Source organism: Salmo trutta, chromosome 35 (genome assembly GCF_901001165.1).
Source record: "Salmo trutta chromosome 35, fSalTru1.1, whole genome shotgun sequence".
NCBI lineage: Eukaryota > Metazoa > Chordata > Actinopteri > Salmoniformes > Salmonidae > Salmo > Salmo trutta.
In genome coordinates this window covers 29,180,246-29,205,218 of record NC_042991.1, presented here as the reverse complement: position 1 = coordinate 29,205,218, position 24,973 = coordinate 29,180,246, and the positions used below count along the sequence as shown (strand labels likewise).

Genomic DNA, 24,973 nt, shown 5'->3' with positions numbered 1-24,973 from the left:
CAATAGAGGCATAGTGTTGGGGAGTAGATCGGTGTTGGGGAGTAGATCGGTGTTGGGGAGTGGACCAGTGTTGGGGAGTAGACCAGTGTTGGGGAGTAGACCAGTGTTGGGGAGTAGATCGGTGTTGGGGAGTGGACCAGTGTTGGGGAGTAGATCGGTGTTGGGGAGTGGACCGGTGTTGGGGAGTGGACCAGTGTTGGGGAGTAGACCGGTGTTGGGGAGTAGACCGGTGTTGGGGAGTAGACCGGTGTTGGGGAGTGGACCGGTGTTGGGGAGTGGACCGGTGTTGGGGAGTGGACCTGTGTTGGGGAGTAGACCGGTGTTGGGGAGTAGACCGGTGTTGGGGAGTAGACCGGTGTTGGGGAGTAGACCGGTGTTGGGGAGTAGACCGGTGTTGGGGAGTAGACCGGTGTTGGGGAGTAGACCAGTGTTGGGGAGTAGACCAGTGTAGTAGACCGGTAGTGAACTATATGTAGTAATATAATTACATTTTGCAGTATCTTGGTGGTAGTTGAACTAAATCTTGGTAGTGTTTTCAGTAGTTCATTACTTTTTGACATGTAGTGGTGTAGCTAACTACTGAAACTACACACTAACGTAACTTTTTTTTGTTGCTAAAAGAAGATAAAATATTGGTAGGATGCAGTTCAAGAGTATGCAATGCTTGAGACGTCCAGCCCTGAGAGGGTGGAGAGGAGAATCTGATGCCTCATGGTGCGGAAGGCAGCGGATATATCTAGGTGGATGAGAACACAGGAGATGAGTCAGCTTTGGCAGTGAGGAGAGCCTCTGTGACAGAGTAGCACAGTCTCGGGTTAGTGACCCGTCTCGGCTGAGTGACCCGTCTCGGCTGAGTGACCCGTCTCGGCTGAGTGACCCGTCTCGGTTGAGTGACCCATCTTGAAGCCTGACTGGTTAGTGTCAAGAAGATCGTCCTGAGAGAGATGGCGAGAGAGTTGGTCAAAGACAGCACGCTCAAGTGTATTGGAAAGATAATAAATCAGGCATACCAGTCAGTGAGAGTGTTGGTTTTTGAGGAGGGGAGAGACTCAGGCAATGTTGAAGTCAGAGGGCAAGCAGCCAGTGGTCGAGGATGATTTGATGAGGGAAGTGAGGAATGGGAAAAGGTCTCCAGAGCTGGCTGGAGAAAGGGGGGGGGGGGTTGGAGTCAAGCGGGCAGGTTGTCAGGCGGCCGGACCTCACTTGTCATAGAATTTCATCTGGAGAGCGAGGGGGGAATGAGGTCAAGGCGTAGGGTAGTTATGTGTGAGTGGGACCAGTGGACTCAATAGGCTAATTGAATGAGGAGCGGATGTCGTCAACCTTCTTTTCAAAGTGGTTAACAAAGTCGTCCTCAGAGAGGAAGGAGGGAGGGGGAGGGGTGGCCGATTAAGGAGGGAGGAGAAGGTGGAAAAGAATTTCCTAGGGTTAGATGCAGAAGCTTGAAATTTAGAGTGATAAAATGCAAAAGCAGCAGCTACTCTTCCTGGGGTCCACACAAAACATAAAACATGACATAATACAGAACATTAATAGACAACAACAGCTCAAGGACAGAACTACATACATTTATATCATCCGACATAGCCTACATATGAGTATGTACACAAAATATCTAGGTCAAGTAGGGGAGAGGCATTGTGCCGTGAGGTGTTGCTTTATCTGTTTTTTGAAAGCAAGTTTGTTGTTCCCTTAAGCAATCTGAGATGGGAGGTCCATGCAATCATGGCTCTATATAATACTGTACGTTTTCTTGAATTTGTTCTGGATTTGGGGACTGTGAAAATACCCCTGGTGGCATGTCTGGTGGGGTAAGTGTGTGTGTCAGAGCTGTGTGTAAGTTGACATAACTAACTATTTGGAACACATTGTTTCTTATAAAAACAAGAAGTGATGCAGTCAGTCTCTCCTCTACTTTTAACCAAGAGAAACTGCCATGCATATTATTGGTATTAGCCTTCTGATTACAGGGAAGAGCAAGATGTGTCGCTCTGTTCTGGGCCAGCTGCAGCTTAACTAGGTGTTTCTTTGCAGCACTTAACCATAAGACTAGGCAATAATTAAGATAAGATAAAACTAGAGCCTGCAGGACTTCCTTTGTGGAGTGTGGTGTCAAAAAAGCAGAGCATCTCTTTATCATAGACAGACCTCTCCCCGTCTTTACAACCATCGAATCAATATGTTTTGACCATAACAACTTGCTCAACAGCCACATTATTCATTATCAGATTCAGCTGAGGTCCAGGATTTAGGGAATGATTTGTACCAAATACAATGCTCTTAGTTTTAGAGATGTTCAGGTCTAGTTTATTACTGGCCACCCATTCCAAAACTGACCACAGCAAGTGATTTCACTTGCTGTGGTTGCTGACACATATAGGGTTGAATCATCAGCATACATAGACAGACAGGCTTTGTTTAATGCCAGTGCCAGGTCATTAGTAAAAATAGAAGGTAGCTTTAGCAGAGGATACAGAGGAAGAGAATGTAGGGAGGAGGGAGTTAAAGGATGATAGGTCCTCCGTAAGTTTAGTTTTCCTTCATTTTCGCACAGCTGCCTGCAGCACTGTTCTGTAAGTTTGCAATGAGTCACTCAGCCACGGAGCAGGAGGGAAGGGCTGAGCCAGCCGGGGGGAAAGGGGTCTGTGTGAGTCAAAGGATTTACTTATTAAATGTACTTCTCACTCCTGGAGATATCAGGAGTCCTCTAGCTATAGAATGAAGCACAACAACTGAATATATATGACATTGTTGTGCCTAGCTACTCGCTGCTTTCAGTCAGTGCAGATTTGATCTGCTTTTTCCAGTCAAAGTCTCCTGTGGAAAAGGAGCCTAGCCTGGTCCCAGATCTGTTTGTGCTGTTTTACCAACTCTGGAAAGACAGCACAATCAGATCTGGGACCAATATGAGTTGGCAAAACATAAGAAACAGATCTGGGACCAATAGGAGTTGGCAAGATAGCACAAACGGATCTGGAACCAATAGGAGTTGGCAAGACAGCACAAGCGGATCTGGCTCCAGGCTAGAAGGAGCCAACCTGTATGTCCGGTGCTGGGAAAAGTGTAATCCTATGAGGCCTGGCCAGATTAAGCCTGGTACCTGAGTATGTCATTTTAAGGGCAGGCACTCCAGGCCATGCCAACATAATGCCACAGGGCTCAAAGGCCTGTTTATTCAAGACACTATGCTCTGCTTGTGATCATGCAGCACTGGTGGTACAATCTAGTTTATTTTACACAAATTACTTCATTGTTTTTTGTGGTGTGAATGAATGATGGTTTGAGTGGTTTCGGTTGAATTCTTTCCCAAATGTTTCCTCATCTCTGTGAAAAATAATGTGGTTTGGTGATAAAAGCAAGTTGTGTATTCCAAGATGTTCCAGTCCAGTTTGGACACACATACTAATTCAAGGGTTTTTCTATATTTTTACTATTTTCTACATTGTAGAATAATAGTGAAGACATCAAAACTATGAAATAACACACACAGCTTCACCTGGAATGCGTTTCCAGCAGTCTTGAAGGAGTTCCCACATATGCTGAGCACTTGTTGGCTGCTTTTCCTTCACTCTGCGGTGCAACTCATCCCAAACCATCTCAATTGGGTTGAGGTCGGGTGATTGTGGAGGCCAGGTCATTTGATGCAGTACTCTATCACTCTCCTTCTTGGCAAAATAGCCCTTACCCAGCCTGGAGGTGTGTTGGGTCATTGTATTGTTGAAAAACAAATGATAGTCCCACTAAGTGCAAACCGGATGGGATGGCGTATCGCTGCAGAGTGCTGTGGTAGCTATGCTGGTTAAGTGTGCCTTGAATTCTAAATAAATCACAGTGTCACCATCACACCTCCTCCATGCTTCACGGTGGGAGCCACACATGTGGAGTTCATCTGTTCACCTACTCTGCCTCTCACAAAGACACAGAGGTTGAAACCAAGAATCTCAAATTAGGACTCATCAGACCAAAGGACAGATTTCCACCGGTCTAATGTCTATTGCTTGTGTTTCTTGGCCCAAGCAAGTCTCTTCTTATTATTGGTTTCCTTTAGTAGTGGTTACTTTGCAGCAATTCGACCTTGAAGGCCTGATTTCACGCAGTCTCCTCTAAACATTTGATGTTGAGATGTGTCTGTTACTTGAACTCTGTGAAGCATTTATTTGGACTGCAATCTGAGGTGCAGTTAACTCTAATGAACTTATCCTCTGCAGCAGCAGTAACTCTGGGTCTTCCTTTCCTGTGGCGGTCCTCATGAGAGCCAGTTTCATCATAGCGCTTGATGGTTTTTGCGACTGCACTTGAAGAAACTTTCAAAGTTCTTGAAATGTTCCGTATTGACTGACCTTCGTGTCTTAAAGTAATGATGAACTGTCGTTTCTCTTTGTTTATTTGAGCTGTTCTTGCCATAATATGGACTTGGTCTTTTACCATATAGGGCTATCTTCTGTATACCACCCCTACCTTGTCACAGCACAACTGATTGGCTCAAACGCATTAAGAAGGAAAGAAATTCCACAAATGAACGTTTAACAAGGCACACCTGTTAATTGAAATGCATTCCAGGTGACTACCTCATGAAGCTGGTTGAGAGAATGCCAAGAGTGTGCAAAGGGTGGCTACTTTGAATAATTTTTACATTTACATTTTAGTCATTTAGCAGACGCTCTTATCCAGAGCGACTTATAGTAGTGAATGCATACATTTCATTTCATGCATTTAAACAATTTTATTTTAAATTTTGTACTGGTCCCCCGTGGTAATCGAACCCACAACCCTGGTGTTGCAAACACCATGCTCTACCAACTAAGCCACAGGGAAGAATCTCAAATATATTTAGATTTAACACTTTTTTGGTTACTACATGATTCCATATGTGTTATTTCATAGTTTTGATGTCTTCACTATTATTCTACAATGTAGAAAATAGTCAAAATAAAGAAAAACCCTTGAATGAGTAGGTGTGTCCAAACTTTTGACCAGTACTGTATATACTACTTGTCATAAGCGTCGTAAGGATAGGACCAAGGCGCAGCGGGTATAGTGCTCATTTTCTTAATTTATTTAAAGATAACACTTAAACAAAACAACGAAACAGTTCCGTAAGGCAACACAGGCTATACAGGAAACAACCACCCACAAAACACAAGTGAAACAAACACCACTAAATATGGCCTCCAATTAGAGACAACGACAACCAGCTGCCTCTAATTGGAGGTCATTGCCAAAAACCCAACATAGAAATAGAAAACTAGATTTAAACAGAAATAGAAAGCATAGAACCTAAACCAAAACCACCAAAACAAACACCCCCTGCTACGCCCTGACCAAACTACAATGACAAATAACCCCTTTTACTGGTCAGGACGTGACACTACTGCTGTGTGGCAGTTGTGTAAGCTAGTGGATTTAATATATAGAGGTACTATACATTGTTTACTTATATCCATTAATTTAGGCCTGGAGATCTGTGCATGTAACTTGAGTTTTCACTCAAATCTTCCATTCACATCAATGCATGATTTATGCACTCTCAAGTCAGGTTCCTGCCTTCACAGTGTATCCTATTTGTTTGTGTTTGGTAGGTACAGTTTGTCTCTAGTAACTGTCTTACTGACAGAGTTGATTCATGGTACGGTCTCTTTCTCGTTCATAGGTGGTGAAGACCATCGGCTTGAGGGAAGTCTGGTACTCTGGTCTTCAGTATGTGGACGGTAAAGGTTACCTCACCTGGCTGAAGCTTGACAAAAAGGTAAGGTTAATCTAGGACTGACAATGTTACAAGTCCCCTGTATTTTGCCTGATGTAGTACTGTACAAATATTTGTTCATATCTGCTCAGGCATTCTCAAACCATTTTCCACTGTATTCTTAAACCGCTGGACTTCTGCACATTTTTTGCATAACCATTCTATGGTAAACAAAATATAATGGGCCATTCAAAAAGAGCACATTCTTTTAAAGGCGGGGTCAAATCACTCCACACTACATTTGCTTACCACTCACTCAATCAATCAGCATCCACTCACTCACTGCATTATTGAATTCACATAATGCATTGCGGCTGGCCAATGGTCACCCTCTCTCACTCCTGTGCAGGCCGGTGGCTAATTCTTAATCTCTCTCCTTTTCTTTTCACATCCTGTCAGGGACTCTGTCAAATGGCACCCTATTCCGTATTTAGTGCACTACTTTTGACCAGGGCCCGTAAGGATCCCCACGGGGCTCTGGTCAAAAGTAGTGCACTCCATAGGGAATAGGGTGCCATTTGTGATGCAAGCAATTTCCAGTGAATCCACTCCAATGAAATTCCTGTGTGAACTCTTAGTGAACCGCACAAACTAACATACTAGTTGTACTTCACTCTTTCTGTTGTTCCTGAGCAAACAGAAATCTCACACTGCTCTGTCTTCATTCATTTGTAGACCATGTAGACTCTGTACTGACAGTATAGCGACGGTATAGCTACAGTATATCTACAGTGTAGTTACATTATAGCTAAAACACCTCCACCTGTGTTTGTAGAATTGAGTTGAGCCTGTGTCAGTGTGCAGAATTTCCAAATGGGCCAGATGGTTATCACCAGAGCTGTATATACAGGATATGTACTGTATATATCAAACAGCTCAGAGGTCACACAAACCCACCAACCCCACCTTATAGTATTTGGTTTTGGCTGATTTATATTGCAAGGATAGTAAACTGTTTCCTTTTGCTATATTAGCATTACGGCACAATGTGAGGAGCTACACTAGACTATTAGCATTAGTGTAAATGTAGTGATGTTATAGGGGTAGTAGAGTAACTTTACTTAGTTTACAGTGAAAAGTGTATAAATGGTTATAGGGGTAGTAGAGTAACTTTACTTAGTTTACAGTGAAAGGTGTATAAAGGTGTTAGGCCGGTTGTGGGTTCACCAGGACATTTGAAGAACAGTTTGACTGAGGACACAGGACAGTGGGGCGCTTTCTAGAGCTGGGCAATATTGACAAAAATCCATGAATTTATGCGATAACGATAAATAGAACAATTCATTTCAGACAATGTGCACCAGTCTTTTTGAAATTATACTTAAACTACTCTTAATATTTTGATGGTTGTAGGCATCAATATTCCCATTAACAATCACCCATATTAACAAACTTATTTCATTTCAAACTTCACATTTCTCTAGTATAGGCTACTTATTGTAATGAACGATATCAGCAAGATGCCTACGATAAGTGATCGTTATGGTCGGTGTTGATCATTTTCTGTTTATTGTACCAGCTCTAGTGCTTACAGTAGAATTGAATAATTTCCTGACAACCCAGTGGTCCACAACCATGAGAGAGAGAGACTTGTTGACCTGGCTTCCCTTCATGCAGGCTGACCAGGCCAGTTGAACTGCACTAACTGAGTGCTGACTGCACTGCTCTACTGTAGAGTAGCTCTATCAGCACAATGCTCTAATGGGAACATTCCAGTTGTTTCACACAGCCACCCCATTCACTGAGTGATGTTATAGGGGTAGTAGAGTAACTTTACTTAGTTTACAGTGAAAGGTGTATAAATGGTAATAGGGGTAGTAGAGTAACTTTACTTAGTTTACAGTGAAAGGTGTATAAATGGTAATAGGGGTAGTAGAGTAACTTTACTTAGTTTACAGTGAAAAGTGTATAAATGGTAATAGGGGTAGTAGAGTAACTTTACTTAGTTTACAGTGAAAAGTGTATAAATGGTTATAGGGGTAGTAGAGTAACTTTACTTAGTTTACAGTGAAAGGTGTATAAATGGTTATAGGGGTAGTAGAGTAACTTTGCTTAGTTTACAGTGAAAGGTGTATAAATGGTAATAGGGGTAGTAGAGTAACTTTACTTAGTTTACAGTGAAAGGTGTATAAATGGTAATAGGGGTAGTAGAGTAACTTTACTTAGTTTACAGTGAAAGGTGTATAAATGGTTATAGGGGTAGTAGAGTAACTTTACTTAGTTACTTAGGAATAGTCCAGTCGTTTCACATAGCCACTCCATTCGCTCCCCATTCTTCACACAGCCACCCCATTCGCTCCCCATTCACCTCATCAATACCTTTTGGTTCCTGTTTTGGAGCCAACACAGAAGAAGAGACCAATGCCAGTAAACAAACAACGTTACAGAGGATCATTCAAGTTTATCAGTACCATGCATTTTACACATCCCTTTTTTAAAGAGGAATGCGTCCGTGCGTCCAAGACAATTTAACCCTCCGGGAACAATAAAGTTGATCCAATGCCATCATTCTTTGCTACTCATGAAAGGAGTAGACATAGGGCTACATCCCAAATGGCACCCTATTCCCTTATAGTAGTGCACTACAGGGCTCTGGTCAAAAGTAGTGCACTATATAGAGAATAGGGTGCCATTTGGGACGTAGATAATTATTGAAGGACATTCATCCATCAATGATAAATCAATCGTCTCTCTCCAACCAGGTGTCTTCCCAGGACGTGAAGAAGGAGAACCCGCTGCAGTTCAAGTTCCGTGCCAAGTTCTTCCCCGAGGATGTGTCTGAGGAGCTCATCCAGGACATTACCCAGAAGCTGTTCTTCATGCAGGTAACACACGCAGGCACACAAACATACACTGTCATACTATTCTTTGTACTCACAATGCTTCATTGCTGATACAAACAAAGTTGTTAAACGTGTGTGTGTGTGTGTGTGTGTGTGTGTGTGTGTGTGTGTCCAGGTGAAGGAGGGCATCCTGAGCGATGAGGTGTACTGTCCCCCGGAGACGGCCGTGCTGCTGGCCTCCTACTCTGTCCAGGCCAAGTTTGGAGACTATACCCGGGACCAACACCGGCCCGGCTACCTCACCTCAGACCGTCTGCTGCCCCAGCGGTGAGCGTCGATCCACTCCCAGCCCACACTAGGGCTGCGTCCCAAATGGCACCCTATTCCCTATCCAGGCCCTGGTCAAAAAAAGTGCACCATAGGACTCTGGTCAAAAGTAGTGCACTAAGTAGGGAATAGGGTGCCATTTAGGACAGATCCAAGAGCTCTTTTCCAATAGCACAGTAGCATGAAGCACACTCCTTGCTTCATTCATATCAATGTATTGGGGGTACATTCTAAGTGGTATGCTAGTATCGACATTGGAACATAAGAAGCCAGGAGTACAGATACTAGACAATAGCTCAGTGTGCTGCTGTTATAAATTGGAACAGGAGGAAGTTTTGTGTTCACGTACATACATAGACACAAAGAAATCCATATATTGATCAGAACATGAATACCCTATATTCAGTGTACTCTCTGTTTACCCCCTCTTCTGATCCTCCTCCTTCTTCCTCTCTTCCTTTCTGTCCTCCCTCCTTCTCCTCCTCCCTCCTCCCCCTCTTCCTCCTCCTTTTGCTCCTCTTTCTCCTCCTCCTCCTCCTCCTTCTCCTCTGTAGGGTTCTTGAGCAGCACAAGCTGTCCAGGGAGCAGTGGGAGGAGAGGATCCAGGTGTGGCATGAGGAACACCGTGGAATGCTCAAGTGAGTTCCGGTCTGTTTTGGTTTGTATGAGTCTCTATGTTGGTGTCGCTGTCATAAGGAAACAGGTTGCATTATTTGCTGTACCTCAAAAAGCAGAGTGAATAGTTTCTTGTAGAGCAGTTGAATGAATAGTACAGCAGCGTTGTGTGTGTGTGGAGTTAATTTGGTCATGTTTGATTGTGCAGGGAGGATGCCATGCTGGAGTACCTGAAGATCGCCCAGGACCTGGAGATGTATGGAGTCAACTACTTTGACATCAAGAACAAGAAGGGGACCGAGCTGTGGCTGGGAGTAGATGCCCTGGGACTCAACATCTACGAGAAGGAGGACAAGTAAGAAACAACTGCCTCCAGGGTCCTGTTCAGTAGGTCACACCGTAGCAAAATGTTTTGCAAAGAAACATTTCAATGTCCAGGTAGTCCCTCCCAGTTTCAGTCTGTTTCAAAACGTTTATTCCCTACTGGACACCACCCATGTTCCCTCTCTGAACTGACCACTAGGGGCTCAATTCATGAAAAACTTGAATAGGGTTTGATTGATAATACCTGGTGTGCCAGTTGGGCAAGGTTTACACTTCTGGGCCTATCCCATGGCTTCCATTGAGCCAGGCAAGCTCAATCAAACACATCTGAAAGATTTCAAATACTATTTGAACCCAGGTCTAAAGTAATGTAGCCTATCTACCCATTCTGGTTCTGCTTGTCAATGATACCGGTGTGTTTTCCGGCCTTGGCTACAGTTCTGTGTCAGACATTGAATCCTAATTCCAATGGATTTGACTATTGGAGCCGTACAGGTTAACCCACTTCTTTACTTAATCAGTACCAATGAAGATTATTCTCACCAGACAGTTACCACAACTCTATTCCCTTCCACTCTCTCTCTCTCTATCTTTTGATGAGCTTTTACTGTGTCTTCCTACCCAAGATTGCTCTGTGAATCTGCGATCCACCAAACACTTTGCTGAAGCTCAAAGTACGATATTTTACGAGATTGCTTGAGCGACACATGCGGTAACTGCGTGATTATGTTTTAACTACTTGTTCCCGGTGAGGTCACTAAAGGTAATGTGTTAACTACTTGTTCCCGGTGAGGTCACTAAAGGTAATGTGTTAACTACTTGTTCCCGGTGAGGTCACTAAAGGTAATGTGTTAACTACTTGTTCCCGGTGAGGTCACTAAAGGTAATGTGTTAACTACTTGTTCCCGGTGAGGTCACTAAAGGTAATGTGTTAACTACTTGTTCCCGGTGATGTCACTAAAGGTAATGTGTTAACTACTTGTTCCCGGTGAGGTCACTAAAGGTAATGTGTTAACTACTTGTTCCCGGTGAGGTCACTAAAGGTAATGTGTTAACTACTTGTTCCCGGTGAGGTCACTAAAGGTAATGTGTTAACTACTTGTTCCCGGTGAGGTCACTAAAGGTAATGCGTTAACTACTTGTTCCCGGTGAGGTCACTAAAGGTAATGCGTTAACTACTTGTTCCCGGTGAGGTCACTAAAGGTAATGCGTTAACTACTTGTTCCCGGTGAGGTCACTAAAGGTAATGTGTTAACTACTTGTTCCCGGTGAGGTCACTAAAGGTAATGTGTTAAAGTAGATTGTGACATAATGTTCCAGATGACGCCGACAGACATGGCAGCTCTGCTTCTAGCTCCTAAGCAACTTTGCGCTCGTCCTAATATTTCTATAAATATATATTTTACTTTAAGATTTGTGTGTATTGTTAGATACTACTGCACTATTGGAACTAGGAACACAAGCATTTCGCTACACCCGCAATAACATCTGCTAAATATGTGTGTGACCAATAAAATGTGATTTGATTTCATGTAATATGTGTCGCCAGCTTCTCTATACAGCCGATGGCCCTGCAGTCACTGACCCTCTGGCAAAGGGTTCAAATAGTAGTTGTTTATTTTCAAATACTTTGAGCGTTTGAGTGAACCTGCCAGAGTGCTAGATGATTGGGGTTTGCACTTTGTACTTTTGGGACTACTCCACTCAATCAAGCACAGATAAAAGCACAGAAAAGTATGTCTGGAAGACATGCCAAAGTAGTGTTTTGAGTGCAGTGGACTAACCTCTTGCTGGGTTGTGTTGTTGACAACAGCCGTTACTCCCTCCCTAGAGCTCCATGCACTGTTTAAACCCTCCATGCCAAAGGTCTCTTGAAGCAGTGTGATCCAAGGGCCCCTAGAAGACTCTGTCTGGCCACAGATGGTAACTCTTTAACTTGAGTGGCCACCGATGGTGTGCTGTAACTTGGATTTTTTTGGGATTCCCCATTGTCTTACTCTCTACCCACATTATTGTGGCTTGTGTCCAAATTGTCTGGAGGTTTTATGTTTAGCTTTAAATCCACACAAAGCACACATTGATGGGTGTTAGAGTTCCATCAAAGTGTTTATTTGAAACTATTGTTCCATAGAATGGCTTTAAAAGGAATCTAATGCTCTTATTTTAAGTTAGTAGTCTGATACCTGTAAATCTGGCTAACCAAAAAGAAGAGAGAGACTCAAACACAGGGCTCTGTGTGTGTATGTAGGGTTCTTAGTGTCCTTGAGTGTGTATGCATGTGTGTGTGTGTGTTTGTGCATTCTGGGGCTCGGCTGTAACCATGGCAACGCTGACTGGTTTTTCAAGCTGTGCGCTTAAGAATCCGAGACTAAGTTAGAGCGCAGGCCCCGCGATGAGGGTTTCAGCCATAGACAATATGTAGCACCATTACTGGCAAGAACTCACACACACCACACCACACCACACCACACACACACACACCACACACCACACACACACTAGCGTAGCATTGCTCCTTTTTGTGTCAGATATGGCCATTCTGCCAAGGTTTTAGTCCTTAGGCCCTTTGTCAAACAAACACACACCCTTATTTAGCAGAAGACATATAGCTAGCTATCAGGACAGGATTCCATTTGGACCCTATAGCACACCACTGGGACCTTTTAGTTTGTAGAAAATAAGGTCTATTTTGTGTTTTTTTTGTCCTATATTGTCCCTGATTGCTGTATAAATCCATCTACATACATTTTCACATTTCTATGAGATTCTTTATAATGCAGAACACACCATATAATCTCTAGAACGGGCTAAGAGCCTCTGACCCTGGCCATTTGACTGGCCAACTCATTGTTCTTCTATGGAACACACCTCTGTTCAACCTCTGTGGGTACTGTGGATAACAGTCGTTAGGGGTCATTGGGAGGGCTTACCAACCTCTGTGGGTACTGTGGATAACAGTCGTTAGGGGTCATTGGGAGGGCTTACCAACCTCTGTGGGTACTGTGGATAACAGTCGTTAGGGGTCATTGGGAGGGCTTACCAACCTCTGTGGGTACTGTGGATAACAGTCGTTAGGGGTCATTGGGAGGGCTTACCAACCTCTGTGGGTACTGTGGATAACAGTCGTTAGGGGTCAGTGGGAGACCTTGATCAGTGTTATGTCTCAGTCCTCTATGTCTCTAGATAAGACCTTGATCAGTGTTATGTCTCAGTCCTCCTCTATGTTTCTAGATAAGACCTTGATCAGCGTTATGTCTCAGTCCTCTGTCTCTAGATAAGACCTTGATCAGTGTTATGTCTCAGTCCTCTATGTCTCTAGATAAGACCTTGATCAGTGTTATGTCTCAGTCCTCCTCTATGTCTAGATAAGACCTTGATCAGTGTTATGTCTCAGTCCTCCTCTATGTCTCTAGATAAGACCTTGATCAGTGTTATGTCTCAGTCCTCCTCTATGTTTCTAGATAAGACCTTGATCAGGGTTATGTCTCAGTCCTCCTCTATGCCTCTTGATCAGCGTTATGTCTCAGTCTTCCTTTACCTGATCCACATCTACCACAAACAGGATAACCAGGTTCCTAGAGTTAACGCCCAGAGAGACAGACAACTACTGGAGATCCCAACTCAATCTGGAGCATGTCAGCAGTTATGTTTTCAAGATGGAGCACTTTCAGTACAGAGCAAAAAAATGATCTATCCCTTTAACTTAACAATGTTCACTAACATTCATGCTAAAATACCCTGTCGAGTTCAGGTTTGGATCTCCATGGAAAGCTTGTTCAAGAGAGAACTGCTCAGATAACCTCTAGTCTGGTATCAGATCTGTTTGTACAAAAGGTGACAAAACGTGACGTAGGTGTTAACAATACAGCACAAACAGATCTGGGATTCGTTAGGTGTATGTCACCCAGGAATTGAAATACCAGTTCAGGCAGCAGCAGGGTTTCACTGTGTCTCACTGTGTCTCACTGTGTGTCACTGTAAGGCGGATCAAACAACTGTGTGTGTGTGCTCTCGCGTGTGTGTGTGTGTCCGTAAATTACCAAATGAGATTGGCATCCAGTCAATGTGTCTTTCTCTAGTACACAATGGACGAGCCCCACCCCAGATTCCTCCCACCTAGCCCTATTGATACAGAGGCCATGTACAATACAGTAGTACACACAGTCCTACCTCAGACATGAATGAATCATATCCTATTTGCACTTGTTTCCTACCACATCCCAGGCTGCATAACCAATGGCACCCTTTTCCACATGTAGTGCATAGCCCTATGGGGCCTTGGTCAAAAGTAGTGCACTATATTTAAGCAATAAGGCCCAAGGAAGTGTGGTATATGACCAATATATCACGGCTAAGGGCTGTTCCACACACGACGCAACGTGGAGTGCCTGGATACAGCCCTTAGCCTTGGTATATTGGGTATATACCACAAACCCCAGAGGGTGGGGCGGGCCCAGCCACCTAGCTCTGTTCCTCCTGCCTAAAATCATTTCAATTGAAAGATTTGGCTACAAAAACCCTGGATTGTGACTTGGGAAATGATCTGGAATAAATCTATGGAAAATGTACACTGTAATGTCCACTATTTAGCCACATAAAGACGCTTGTCCTGGAGGCAGTGATTTCCACTAGATGGGCCAGCTGCAAAGTCAACATTCGCTGTATATCATAAGAATTCATGAAATCAAAAATGTGCTTTTTGGTCTTAATTTAGGGTTAGGGTTAGGCATAAGGTTAGAAGTGTGGTTAAGGGTTAAGGTGAGGGTTAGGTTCAAAATTAGATTTTATGACTTTGTGGCTGTGCCAGCTAGTGACCACCCTGCAGAGATGCCTCCAGTACATGAGTCATCCCAATAAATGACAACCTGTTTAAAGCACATGCGGCCTACACAATACTTACACTGGTTTGCCTCCTCCCCCACCAGACTGACCCCAAAGATCGGCTTCCCCTGGAGCGAGATCAGGAACATTTCCTTCAACGACAAGAAGTTCATCATCAAACCCATCGACAAGAAGGCCCCGGTGAGTTACACACTATAAACTGAGTCTACAAACATTTGGAACAACTGCTTTTTCCATGACACAGACTGACCAGGTGAATCCAGGTGAAAGCTATGATCCCTTATTGATGTCACTTGTTAAATCCACTTCAATCAGTGTAGATGAAGGGGAGGAGGCAGGTTAAAGAAGGATTTTTAAGCCTTGAGACAACTGAGACATAGATTGTGTATTTGTGCCATTCAGAGGGTGAATGGGCAAGACAAAATATTTAAGTGCCTTTTGAATGGGGGATGGTAGTAGGTGCCAGGTGCATTGGTTTGAGTGTGTCAAGAACTGCAACGCTGCTGGGTTTTTCATGCTCATCAGTTTCCTGTGTGTATCAAGAATGGTCCACCACACAAAGGACATCCAGCCAACTTGACACTGTGGGAAGCATTGGAGTCAACATGGATCAGTATCCCTATGGAATGTTTTTGAAACATTTTAGAGTCCATGCCTTTACGAATTGAGGCTGTTCTGAGGGCAAAAGGGGAGGCCAACTCAATATTAGGAAGGTGTTCCTAATGTTTTGTACACTCAGTTTAGATCCACACTACAGGGCCAAAACCAAGAAGGCCCCAGTGAGTTACACAATAGTTCCACACTACAGGGCCAAACCAAGAAGGCCCCAGTGAGTTACACTATAGTTCCACACTACAGGGCCAAACCAAGAAGGCCCCAGTGAGTTACACTATAGTTCCACACTACAGGGCCAAACCAAGAAGGCCCCAGTGAGTTCCACTATAGTTCCACACTACAGGGCCAAACCAAGAAGGCCCCAGTGAGTTACACTATAGTTCCACACTACAGGGCCAAACCAAGAAGGCCCCAGTGAGTTACACTACAGGGCCAAACCAAGAAGGCCCCAGTGAGTTACACTATAGTTCCACACTACAGGGCCAAACCAAGAAGGCCCCAGTGAGTTCCACTATAGTTCCACACTACAGGGCCAAACCAAGAAGGCCCCAGTGAGTTACACTATAGTTCCACACTACAGGGCCAAACCAAGCCAAGCTGTTCTGGCCTGGTTACGCATCTACCATAGTTGCTGGAACTGTGCTGTATAGGACAATGTGAAAATAAACTATTAGAGCCAACACATTACAGTTTGGGTCAGCCCTACAGTCTGAATCAGGCATCATATGCAGGTCGTCATGATCCTGAATCACAATAACACTGTTTTGATGATGGATGGCATTCACCACATCACACACTGTCTTCACACACTACACTTAACATCACAATGAAACCAATCTGAAAGCATCAGCAAACAGCTGCAACAGCTGTCCTGATGGACCAATATAAAACACAGTAAGCCTGGTCCCAGATCTGTTTGTGTTAGGCCAAACAACAACCATAGGAGTTGGCTATACAGCACAAACAAATCAATGCAGTGTAAGTATGAGGTACAGGAAGATGTTTACTGTGTATTTACTGTAAGTACAATTACACTATGTGGGTGTTGGCTCGCTCACCTCCCATATTGCCAGTTCTACCTGCCTGCCTGCCTCCTATCTCTTCTCCTCTCCTTCATTAGCCCTATCCTAACCTCTCTCCTCTCCTCCTCTGTCTCCTTCATTAACCCTATCCTAACCTCTCTCCTCTCCTCCTCTGTCTCCTTCATTAACCCTATCCTAACCTCTCAGCCCTATCCTAACCTCTCTCCTCTCCTCCTCTGTCTCCTTCATTAACCCTATCCTAACCTCTCTCCTCTGTCTCCTTCATTAACCCTATCCTAACCTCTCTCCTCTCCTCCTCTGTCTCCTTCATTAACCCTATCCTAAACTCTCAGCCCTATCCTAACCTCTCTCCTCTCCTCCTCTGTCTCCTTCATTAACCCTATCCTAAACTCTCAGCCCTATCCTAACCTCTCTCCTCTCCTCCTCTGTCTCCTTCATTAACCCTATCCTAAACTCTCAGCCCTATCCTAACCTCTCTCCTCTCCTCCTCTGTCTCCTTCATTAACCCTATCCTAACCTCTCAGCCCTATCCTAAACTCTCAGCCCTATCCTAACCTCTCTCCTCTCCTCCTCTGTCTCCTTCATTAACCCTATCCTAACCTCTCAGCCCTATCCTAAACTCTCAGCCCTATCCTAACCTCTCTCCTCACCTCTCCTTCATTAGCCCTATCCTAAACTCTCAGCCCTATCCTAACCTCTCTCCTCTCCTTCATTAACCCTATCCTAACCTCTCAGCCCTATCCTAACCTCTCAGCCCTATCCTAACCTCTCTCCTCTCCTCCTCTGTCTCCTTCATTAACCCTATCCTAACCTCTCTCCTCTCCTCCTCTGTCTCCTTCATTAACCCTATCCTAACCTCTCTCCTCTCCTCCTCTGTCTCCTTCATTAACCCTATCCTAAACTCTCAGCCCTATCCTAACCTCTCTTCTCTCCTCCTCTGTCTCCTTCATTAGCCATATCCTAAACTCTCAGCCCTATCCTAACCTCTCTTCTCTCCTCCTCTGTCTCCTTCATTAGCCCTATCCTAACCTCTCTCCTCTCCTCTCCTCCTCTGTTTCCTTCATTAACCCTATCCTAACCTCTCAGCCCTATCCTAATCTCTCTCCTCTCCTCCTCTGTCTCCTTCATTAGCCCTATCCTAACCTCTCTCCTCTCCTCCTCTGTCTCCTTCATTAGCCCTATCCTAACCTCTCAGCCCTATCCTAACCTCTCTCCTCTCCTCCACTGCCTCCTTCATTAGCCATATTCTAAACTCTCAGCCCTATCTTAACCTCTCTTCTCTCCTCCTCTGTCTCCTTCATTAGCCCTATCCTAACCTCTCAGCCCTATCCTAACCTCTCTTCTCTCCTCCCCTGTCTCCTTCATTAGCCCTATCCTAAACTCTCAGCCCTATCCTAACCTCTCTCCTCTCCTCCTCTGTCTCCTTCATTAGCCCTATCCTAACCTCTCTCCTCTCCTCCTCTGTCTCCATCATTAGCCCTATCCTAACCTCTCTCCTCTCCTCCTCTGTCTCCTTCATTAGCCCTATCCTAAACTCTCAGCCCTATCCTAACCTCTCTTCTCTCCTCCTCTGTCTCCTTCATTAGCCATATCCTAACCTCTCAGCCCTATCCTAACCTCTCTCCTCACCTCTCCTTCATTAGCCCTATCCTAATCTCTCAGCCCTATCCTAACCTCTCTTCTCTGTCTCCTTCATTAGCCCTATCCTAACCTTTCAGCCCTATCCTAACCTCGCTCCTCTGTCTCCTTCATTAGCCCTATCCTAACCTCTCAGCCCTATCCTAACCTCTCTCCTCACCTCTCCTTCATTAGCCCTATCCTAACCTCTCAGCCCTATCCTAACCTCTCTCCTCTGTTTCCTTCATTAGCCCTATCCTAACCTCTCTCCTCACCTCTCCTTCATTAGCCCTATCCTAACCTCTCAGCCCTATTCTAACCTCTCTCCTCCTCTGTTTCCTTCATTAGCCCTATCCTAACCTCTCTCCTCACCTCTCCTTCATTAGCCCTATCCTAACCTCTCAGCCCTATCCTAACCTCTCTCCTCTCCTATGTCTCCTTCATTAGCCTTATCCTAACCTCTCAGCCCTATCCTAACCTCTCTCCTCTCCTATGTCTCCTTCATTAGCCCTATCCTAACCTCTCAGCCCTATTCTAACCTCTTTCTTCTCCATCTCCTTCATTAGCCCTATCCTATCTTCTCCTCCTCTGTCTCCTTCATTAGCCCTCTCGTCTCCTCTCCTCCTCTGTCTCCTTGGGAGCAGCAGGTCCATTAGCCCTATCCTCAATCCCATCTCCCATTGTCAACACAACCCTGGCTCCAGCCCCTGTGGCACAGATAGGGAGCAACACAGACACACATGCACACAAACGTGTATGAGGACGCACGTGCACACAAACACATGTGCACACACACACACGCACATCCATACACACACGTGCACACACCCTGAGTGCTCTTCTAGTGTCCTAATGTCCATCAAGCCTCTACGCTCAAGACACCTTATCTCTTCTGCTCAAGCCTGTGTGTGTGTGTGTGTGTGTGTGTGTGTGTGTGTGTGTGTGTGTGTGTGTGCGTGCGTACCAGGGTTTCCATTAGCCGGTAATTGCCGGCCTTTTGGCAGATATAAGCAATTAAAAGCCAATAAATAAAATTGTTGCCGGCCAAATTGACCGGGAGAAATAACTATCCCAAACCAAGAAGGGCCCATGCATACCGTTGCATAGGCAACAGTATGCAGGCAGGTGGAAGCAGTATGCATTTTGAAAACATGTACTTGAAACATGGAGGCAATTATTTTATAAAGACTTCCTCATATTCCATTGAAACCAGTATTTCTCTACTGTTCTATTGGTTTTCATATCAACTTTATTTTGTTGTCCAGAAGCCAAAGGCACAATCCTAGTCATAGTAACAACCCAGCCTAGTCATAGTAACAACCCATTCTAGTCATAGTAACAACCCATTCTAGTCATATTAACAACCCATCCTAGTCATAGTAACAACCCATCCTAGTCATAGTAACAACCCATCCTAGTCATAGTAACAACCCAGCCTAGTCATATTAACAACCCATTCTAGTCATATTAACAACCCATTCTAGTCATATTAACAACCCATCCTAGTCATATTAACAACCCATCCTAGTCATAGTAACAACCCAGCCTAGTCATATTAACAACCCAGCCTAGTCATATTAACAACCCAGCCTAGTCATATTAACAACCCATTCTAGTCATATTAACAACCCATCCTAGTCATATTAACAACCCATCCTAGTCATATTAACAACCCATCCTAGTCATATTAACAACCCATCCTAGTCATAGTAACAACCCATCCTAGTCATAGTAACAACCCATCCCAGTCATAGTAACAACCCATCCTAGTCATATTATCAACCCATCCTAGTCATAGTAACAACCCATCCTAGTTGTTGCATCTTTAGATTCTAACAGAGATTGTGTATCTATGGAAACACTATCAGGTGGGCCATTTAGATTGGTATTTTCCTGCCAATTGCATTTTGGCAAATGTTTGGGGGGGGGTCAGCCTAACTGGGGGGGGGGGGTCAGCCTAACTGTGGTCAGTAACCGTAGATGGGAAGTGTCTCCTTCAAATTAAAGGTTTGGTTTAGTCATCCCTACTGTTCCTTTCAGCTGCCATTTTAACTCCATTCCAAACTAAATGGTCACTATTGGTGTTGTCGAGTGTCGGACTCTGCACCTGCCTACTGTTAGTAGAGCCTTTGTCATTTCAGCGTTATGGAAACACTAAAGATGGCTGGCTGCAAAACCATTTAGTCTGACCTGAGTTTTGTTCTTTTCTCCACCCTCCTTCACCTTTCTCTCACCCACCACTCTCCCCTGCTCTCTCTCTCTCTCTCTACTCCCCCTTTCTCTCTACCCGTTCTCTCTCTCTACCCTCTCTATTCCCCCCTCTCCCTCTCTCTTCCTACCCCCCTCTCTTTTTACTCTCTTCCTCTCTCAGGACTTTGTGTTCTTTGCCCCTCGCCTGCGCATCAACAAGCGTATCCTGCAGCTGTGCATGGGCAACCATGAGCTGTACATGCGCCGCCGCAAGCCAGACACCATCGAAGTGCAGCAGATGAAGGCCCAGGCCCGCGAGGAGAAACACCACAAACAGATGGAGAGGTGTGTGTGTGTGTGTGTTTAGAATAGGGGTGGCCAACTCTCCTACACTGGAACCTAACCCTACACTGGAACCTAACCCTACACTGGAACCTAACCCTACACTGGAACCGAACCCTACACTGGAACCGAACCCTACACTGGAACCGAACCCTAAACTAGAACCTAACCCTACACTGGAACCTAACTCTACACTGGAACCTAACCCCAATCCTAACCCTACACTGGAACCTAACCCCAAACCTAACCCTACACTGGAACCTAACCCCAATCCTAACCCTACACTGGAACCTAACCCCAAACCTAACCCTACACTAGAACCTAACCCTAACCCTACACTGGAATCTAAACCTAACCCTAAACCTAACCCTACACTGGAACCTAACCCCAATCCTAACCCTACACTGGAACCTAACCCCAATCCTAACCCTACACTGGAACCTAACCCCAAACCTAACCCTACATTAGAACCTAACCCTAAACCTACACTGGAATCTAAACCTAACCCTAAACCAACCCTACACTGGAACCTAACCCTACACTGGAACCTAACCCTAACCCTACACTGGAACCTAACCCTAACCCTACACTGGAACCTAACCCTAACCCTACACTGGAACCTAACCCTAACCCTACACTGGAATCTAACCCTACACTGGAACCTAACCCTAACCCTACACTGGAACCTAACCCTACACTGGAACCTAACCCTAACCCAACACTGGAACCTAACCCTAAACCTAACCCTACACTGGAACCTAACCCTAAACCTAACCCTACACTGGAACCTAACCCTAAACCTAACCCTACACTGGAACCTAAACCTAACCCTACACTGGAACCTAACCCTAAACCTAACCCTACACTGGAACCTAACCCTAACCCAACACTGGAACCTAACCCTAAACCTAACCCAACACTGGAACCTAACCCTAACCCAACACTGGAACCTAACCCTAAACCTAACCCAACACTGGAACCTAACCCTAACCCAACACTGGAACCTAACCCTAAACCTAACCCAACACTGGAACCTAACCCTAACCCAACACTGGAACCTAACCCTAAACCTAACCCAACACTGGAACCTAACCCTAAACCTAACCCTACACTGGAACCTAACCCTAACCCAACACTGGAACCTAACCCTAAACCTAACCCAACACTGGAACCTAACCCTAACCCAACACTGGAACCTAACCCTAAACCTAACCCAACACTGGAACCTAACCCTAACCCAACACTGGAACCTAACCCTAAACCTAACCCAACACTGGAACCTAACCCTAACCCAACACTGGAACCTAACCCTAAACCTAACCCAACACTGGAACCTAACCCTAAACCTAACCCAACACTGGAACCGAACCCTACACTGGAACCGAACCCTAAACTAGAACCTAACCCTACACTGGAACCTAACTCTACACTGGAACCTAACCCCAATCCTAACCCTACACTGGAACCTAACCCCAAACCTAACCCTACACTGGAACCTAACCCCAATCCTAACCCTACACTGGAACCTAACCCCAAACCTAACCCTACACTAGAACCTAACCCTAACCCTACACTGGAATCTAAACCTAACCCTAAACCTAACCCTACACTGGAACCTAACCCCAATCCTAACCCTACACTGGAACCTAACCCCAATCCTAACCCTACACTGGAACCTAACCCCAAACCTAACCCTACATTAGAACCTAACCCTAAACCTACACTGGAATCTAAACCTAACCCTAAACCTAACCCTACACTGGAACCTAACCCTACACTGGAACCTAACCCTAACCCTACACTGGAACCTAACCCTAACCCTACACTGGAACCTAACCCTAACCCTACACTGGAACCTAACCCTAACCCTACACTGGAATCTAACCCTACACTGGAACCTAACCCTAACCCTACACTGGAACCTAACCCTACACTGGAACCTAACCCTAACCCAACACTGGAACCTAACCCTAAACCTAACCCTACACTGGAACCTAACCCTAAACCTAACCCTACACTGGAACCTAACCCTAAACCTAACCCTACACTGGAACCTAAACCTAACCCTACACTGGAACCTAACCCTAAACCTAACCCTACACTGGAACCTAACCCTAACCCAACACTGGAACCTAACCCTAAACCTAACCCAACACTGGAACCTAACCCTAACCCAACACTGGAACCTAACCCTAAACCTAACCCAACACTGGAACCTAACCCTAACCCAACACTGGAACCTAACCCTAAACCTAACCCAACACTGGAACCTAACCCTAACCCAACACTGGAACCTAACCCTAAACCTAACCCAACACTGGAACCTAACCCTAAACCTAACCCTACACTGGAACCTAACCCTAACCCAACACTGGAACCTAACCCTAAACCTAACCCAACACTGGAACCTAACCCTAACCCAACACTGGAACCTAACCCTAAACCTAACCCAACACTGGAACCTAACCCTAACCCAACACTGGAACCTAACCCTAAACCTAACCCAACACTGGAACCTAACCCTAACCCAACACTGGAACCTAACCCTAAACCTAACCCAACACTGGAACCTAACCCTACACTGGAACCTGAACCTAACCCTATTTTAATGAATGAATCCTTCATGTAGTCACCATCTGTGAACGGTTTTCCACGCTTTATTATCTCCCGGGTTGCAACAAAACTAGCAGCAGTAGTGGAGTTTGGAGATGCAATCCACTTCTTAAATCTATCTTTGCGCTCCTCTAATTTCTCCAGAAGTAATGCAATCGCACTTTTTCTCTCACTCCCAACTGGGTACTCGGCTGCAAATGTAGCATGCCTCCCCTGGAAACGTCTTTCCACGTTACTCTTTTTGTTATTTGACAACTTCTCATTACAAAGCAAACATGCAGGCAATCCTTCCGCATTGGCAATGAAAGCAAATGATTCGGTCCAAGAACTGTGGAATCCTCTGTTCTCCTCAGCTATCTTTCTCTTTTTCCCTTTGGGATCCATGGCCCATGACACACCCGCCGGTTTGTTTGCAACAGCCACCTGTCTGGCACTACGCCGAGCTGAAAGAAACGTGTGTCGCAGGCTATGACGTAAATCTTCGTTGACAGACATTTTGAAATTAAATATTTATTATACACATTTTTACAGCATTGGATAATAAATTATATTAAAACCAAAAATATATTCACACCATCTTTTTCCATTTTCATATTTTTGAAAAAGCTCCAGGGAGCCACTAGGGCGGCGCTAAAGAGCCGCATGCGGCACTAGAGCCGCGGGTTGCCGACCCCCGGTCTAGACTGTCTAAGCAGCTTATTTAACATCACTGAACAAACTACAAAGGGTATCTGTAGAATGACAGTTTACACCTGCTACACTGTGCCCCAAATGTGTTTGCTTGCTTTGTGTGTGTGTGTGTGTGTGTGTGTGTGAGTGTGTGTGTGTGTGTGTGTGTGTGTGTGTGTGTGTGTGTATATACAAAGTGTGTCTCTACTCAATGTGTGTAAAATCACACAGCGAGAGGGGCCAATGGCCCCTGAGTGGTTATTACTTTATTAGCCAGCACACATCAGCCTCTCTTTGTGTCTCACACCGGCCCTCTCTTATCTGCAGGGCCCAGCTGGAGAACGAGAAGAAGAAGAGGGAGGCCATAGAGAAAGAGAAGGAGCAGATGGAGAGAGAGAAGCAGGATCTGATGATGAGACTCTACCAGTTTGAGGAAAAGACCAAGAAGGCAGAGAAAGGTATGCCCCTGGAGAACAGGGTCTGACTGGTGAGGACACTAGGGTCAACCAGAGCACATTTATCACCTAAATCTAGGGAGATGTGTGAGTAAGAGAGACAGAGAATGTGTGTGTGTGCATGCGTGTGTTGGTGTGTGTGCTGCATTTTCATGCTGCATTAAATAGCTTAAAACAGTAATGATATTTGAGAAAATGACTCTGTTGACAACAATTTGCATTTAAATAGTTTGAAAATTCTGGTCTATTTTACTGGAAGTAGTAGTATACAGCTAGCCTTGTGCTATGTGTGACTTTATGTCCCGGTGGACCTTAGATAGCCCGGCGGTATTGTTTCTGCATGGTTAGATATCGGTTATCAGGTTGATAAGGCATTTACTGACTGTCAATGCTTCCTCATCGACCTTTGTTTGTAACCTTATATATTATTATACATGGGTCATATTCATTAGGCATGAAACGGAAGAAAAGCTACTAAAACAGGGAGGGACTACTTGAACGTGTCCAATAAGAATTGCTTGTTTTTGTTTTCCGTTGCAAAACATTTCTGTAATGTTTTGTTACGGTGAGCCCTAATGAATATGACCATGGTTTTTCTCCATATTCAGTCTAGCAGATAGCGTATACCTTCTCTCGGATTTACTTAACCGGATTATTATTTCCATGAATATCTGTGGAGAGGGTTTAGGATTACATCATGGAAGTAGAACAACCCTGTAACTACAGTAAGTGCCTGGTGGTTCCATAATGCAATCATACATTTGTAAGATTTTGTACTTCGTTTTGAAGGTCTGC

The 24,973-nt window shown here is 44.8% G+C and overlaps 1 protein-coding gene across 1 annotated transcript in view; it reads left to right on the top strand.

The window, feature by feature from the left end:
• Positions 1-24,973, top strand: part of LOC115175009 (ezrin-like) — a 50,214-nt gene that overhangs the window by 16,925 nt on the left and 8,316 nt on the right. Inside the window, exons 4-11 of the mRNA XM_029734121.1 lie at positions 5,651-5,746; positions 8,446-8,568; positions 8,702-8,853; positions 9,408-9,491; positions 9,677-9,823; positions 14,718-14,814; positions 20,281-20,444; positions 24,051-24,181. Of these exons, the coding sequence (XP_029589981.1) occupies positions 5,651-5,746; positions 8,446-8,568; positions 8,702-8,853; positions 9,408-9,491; positions 9,677-9,823; positions 14,718-14,814; positions 20,281-20,444; positions 24,051-24,181 (994 nt within the window). The remainder of the gene's footprint in view (positions 1-5,650; positions 5,747-8,445; positions 8,569-8,701; positions 8,854-9,407; positions 9,492-9,676; positions 9,824-14,717; positions 14,815-20,280; positions 20,445-24,050; positions 24,182-24,973) is intronic.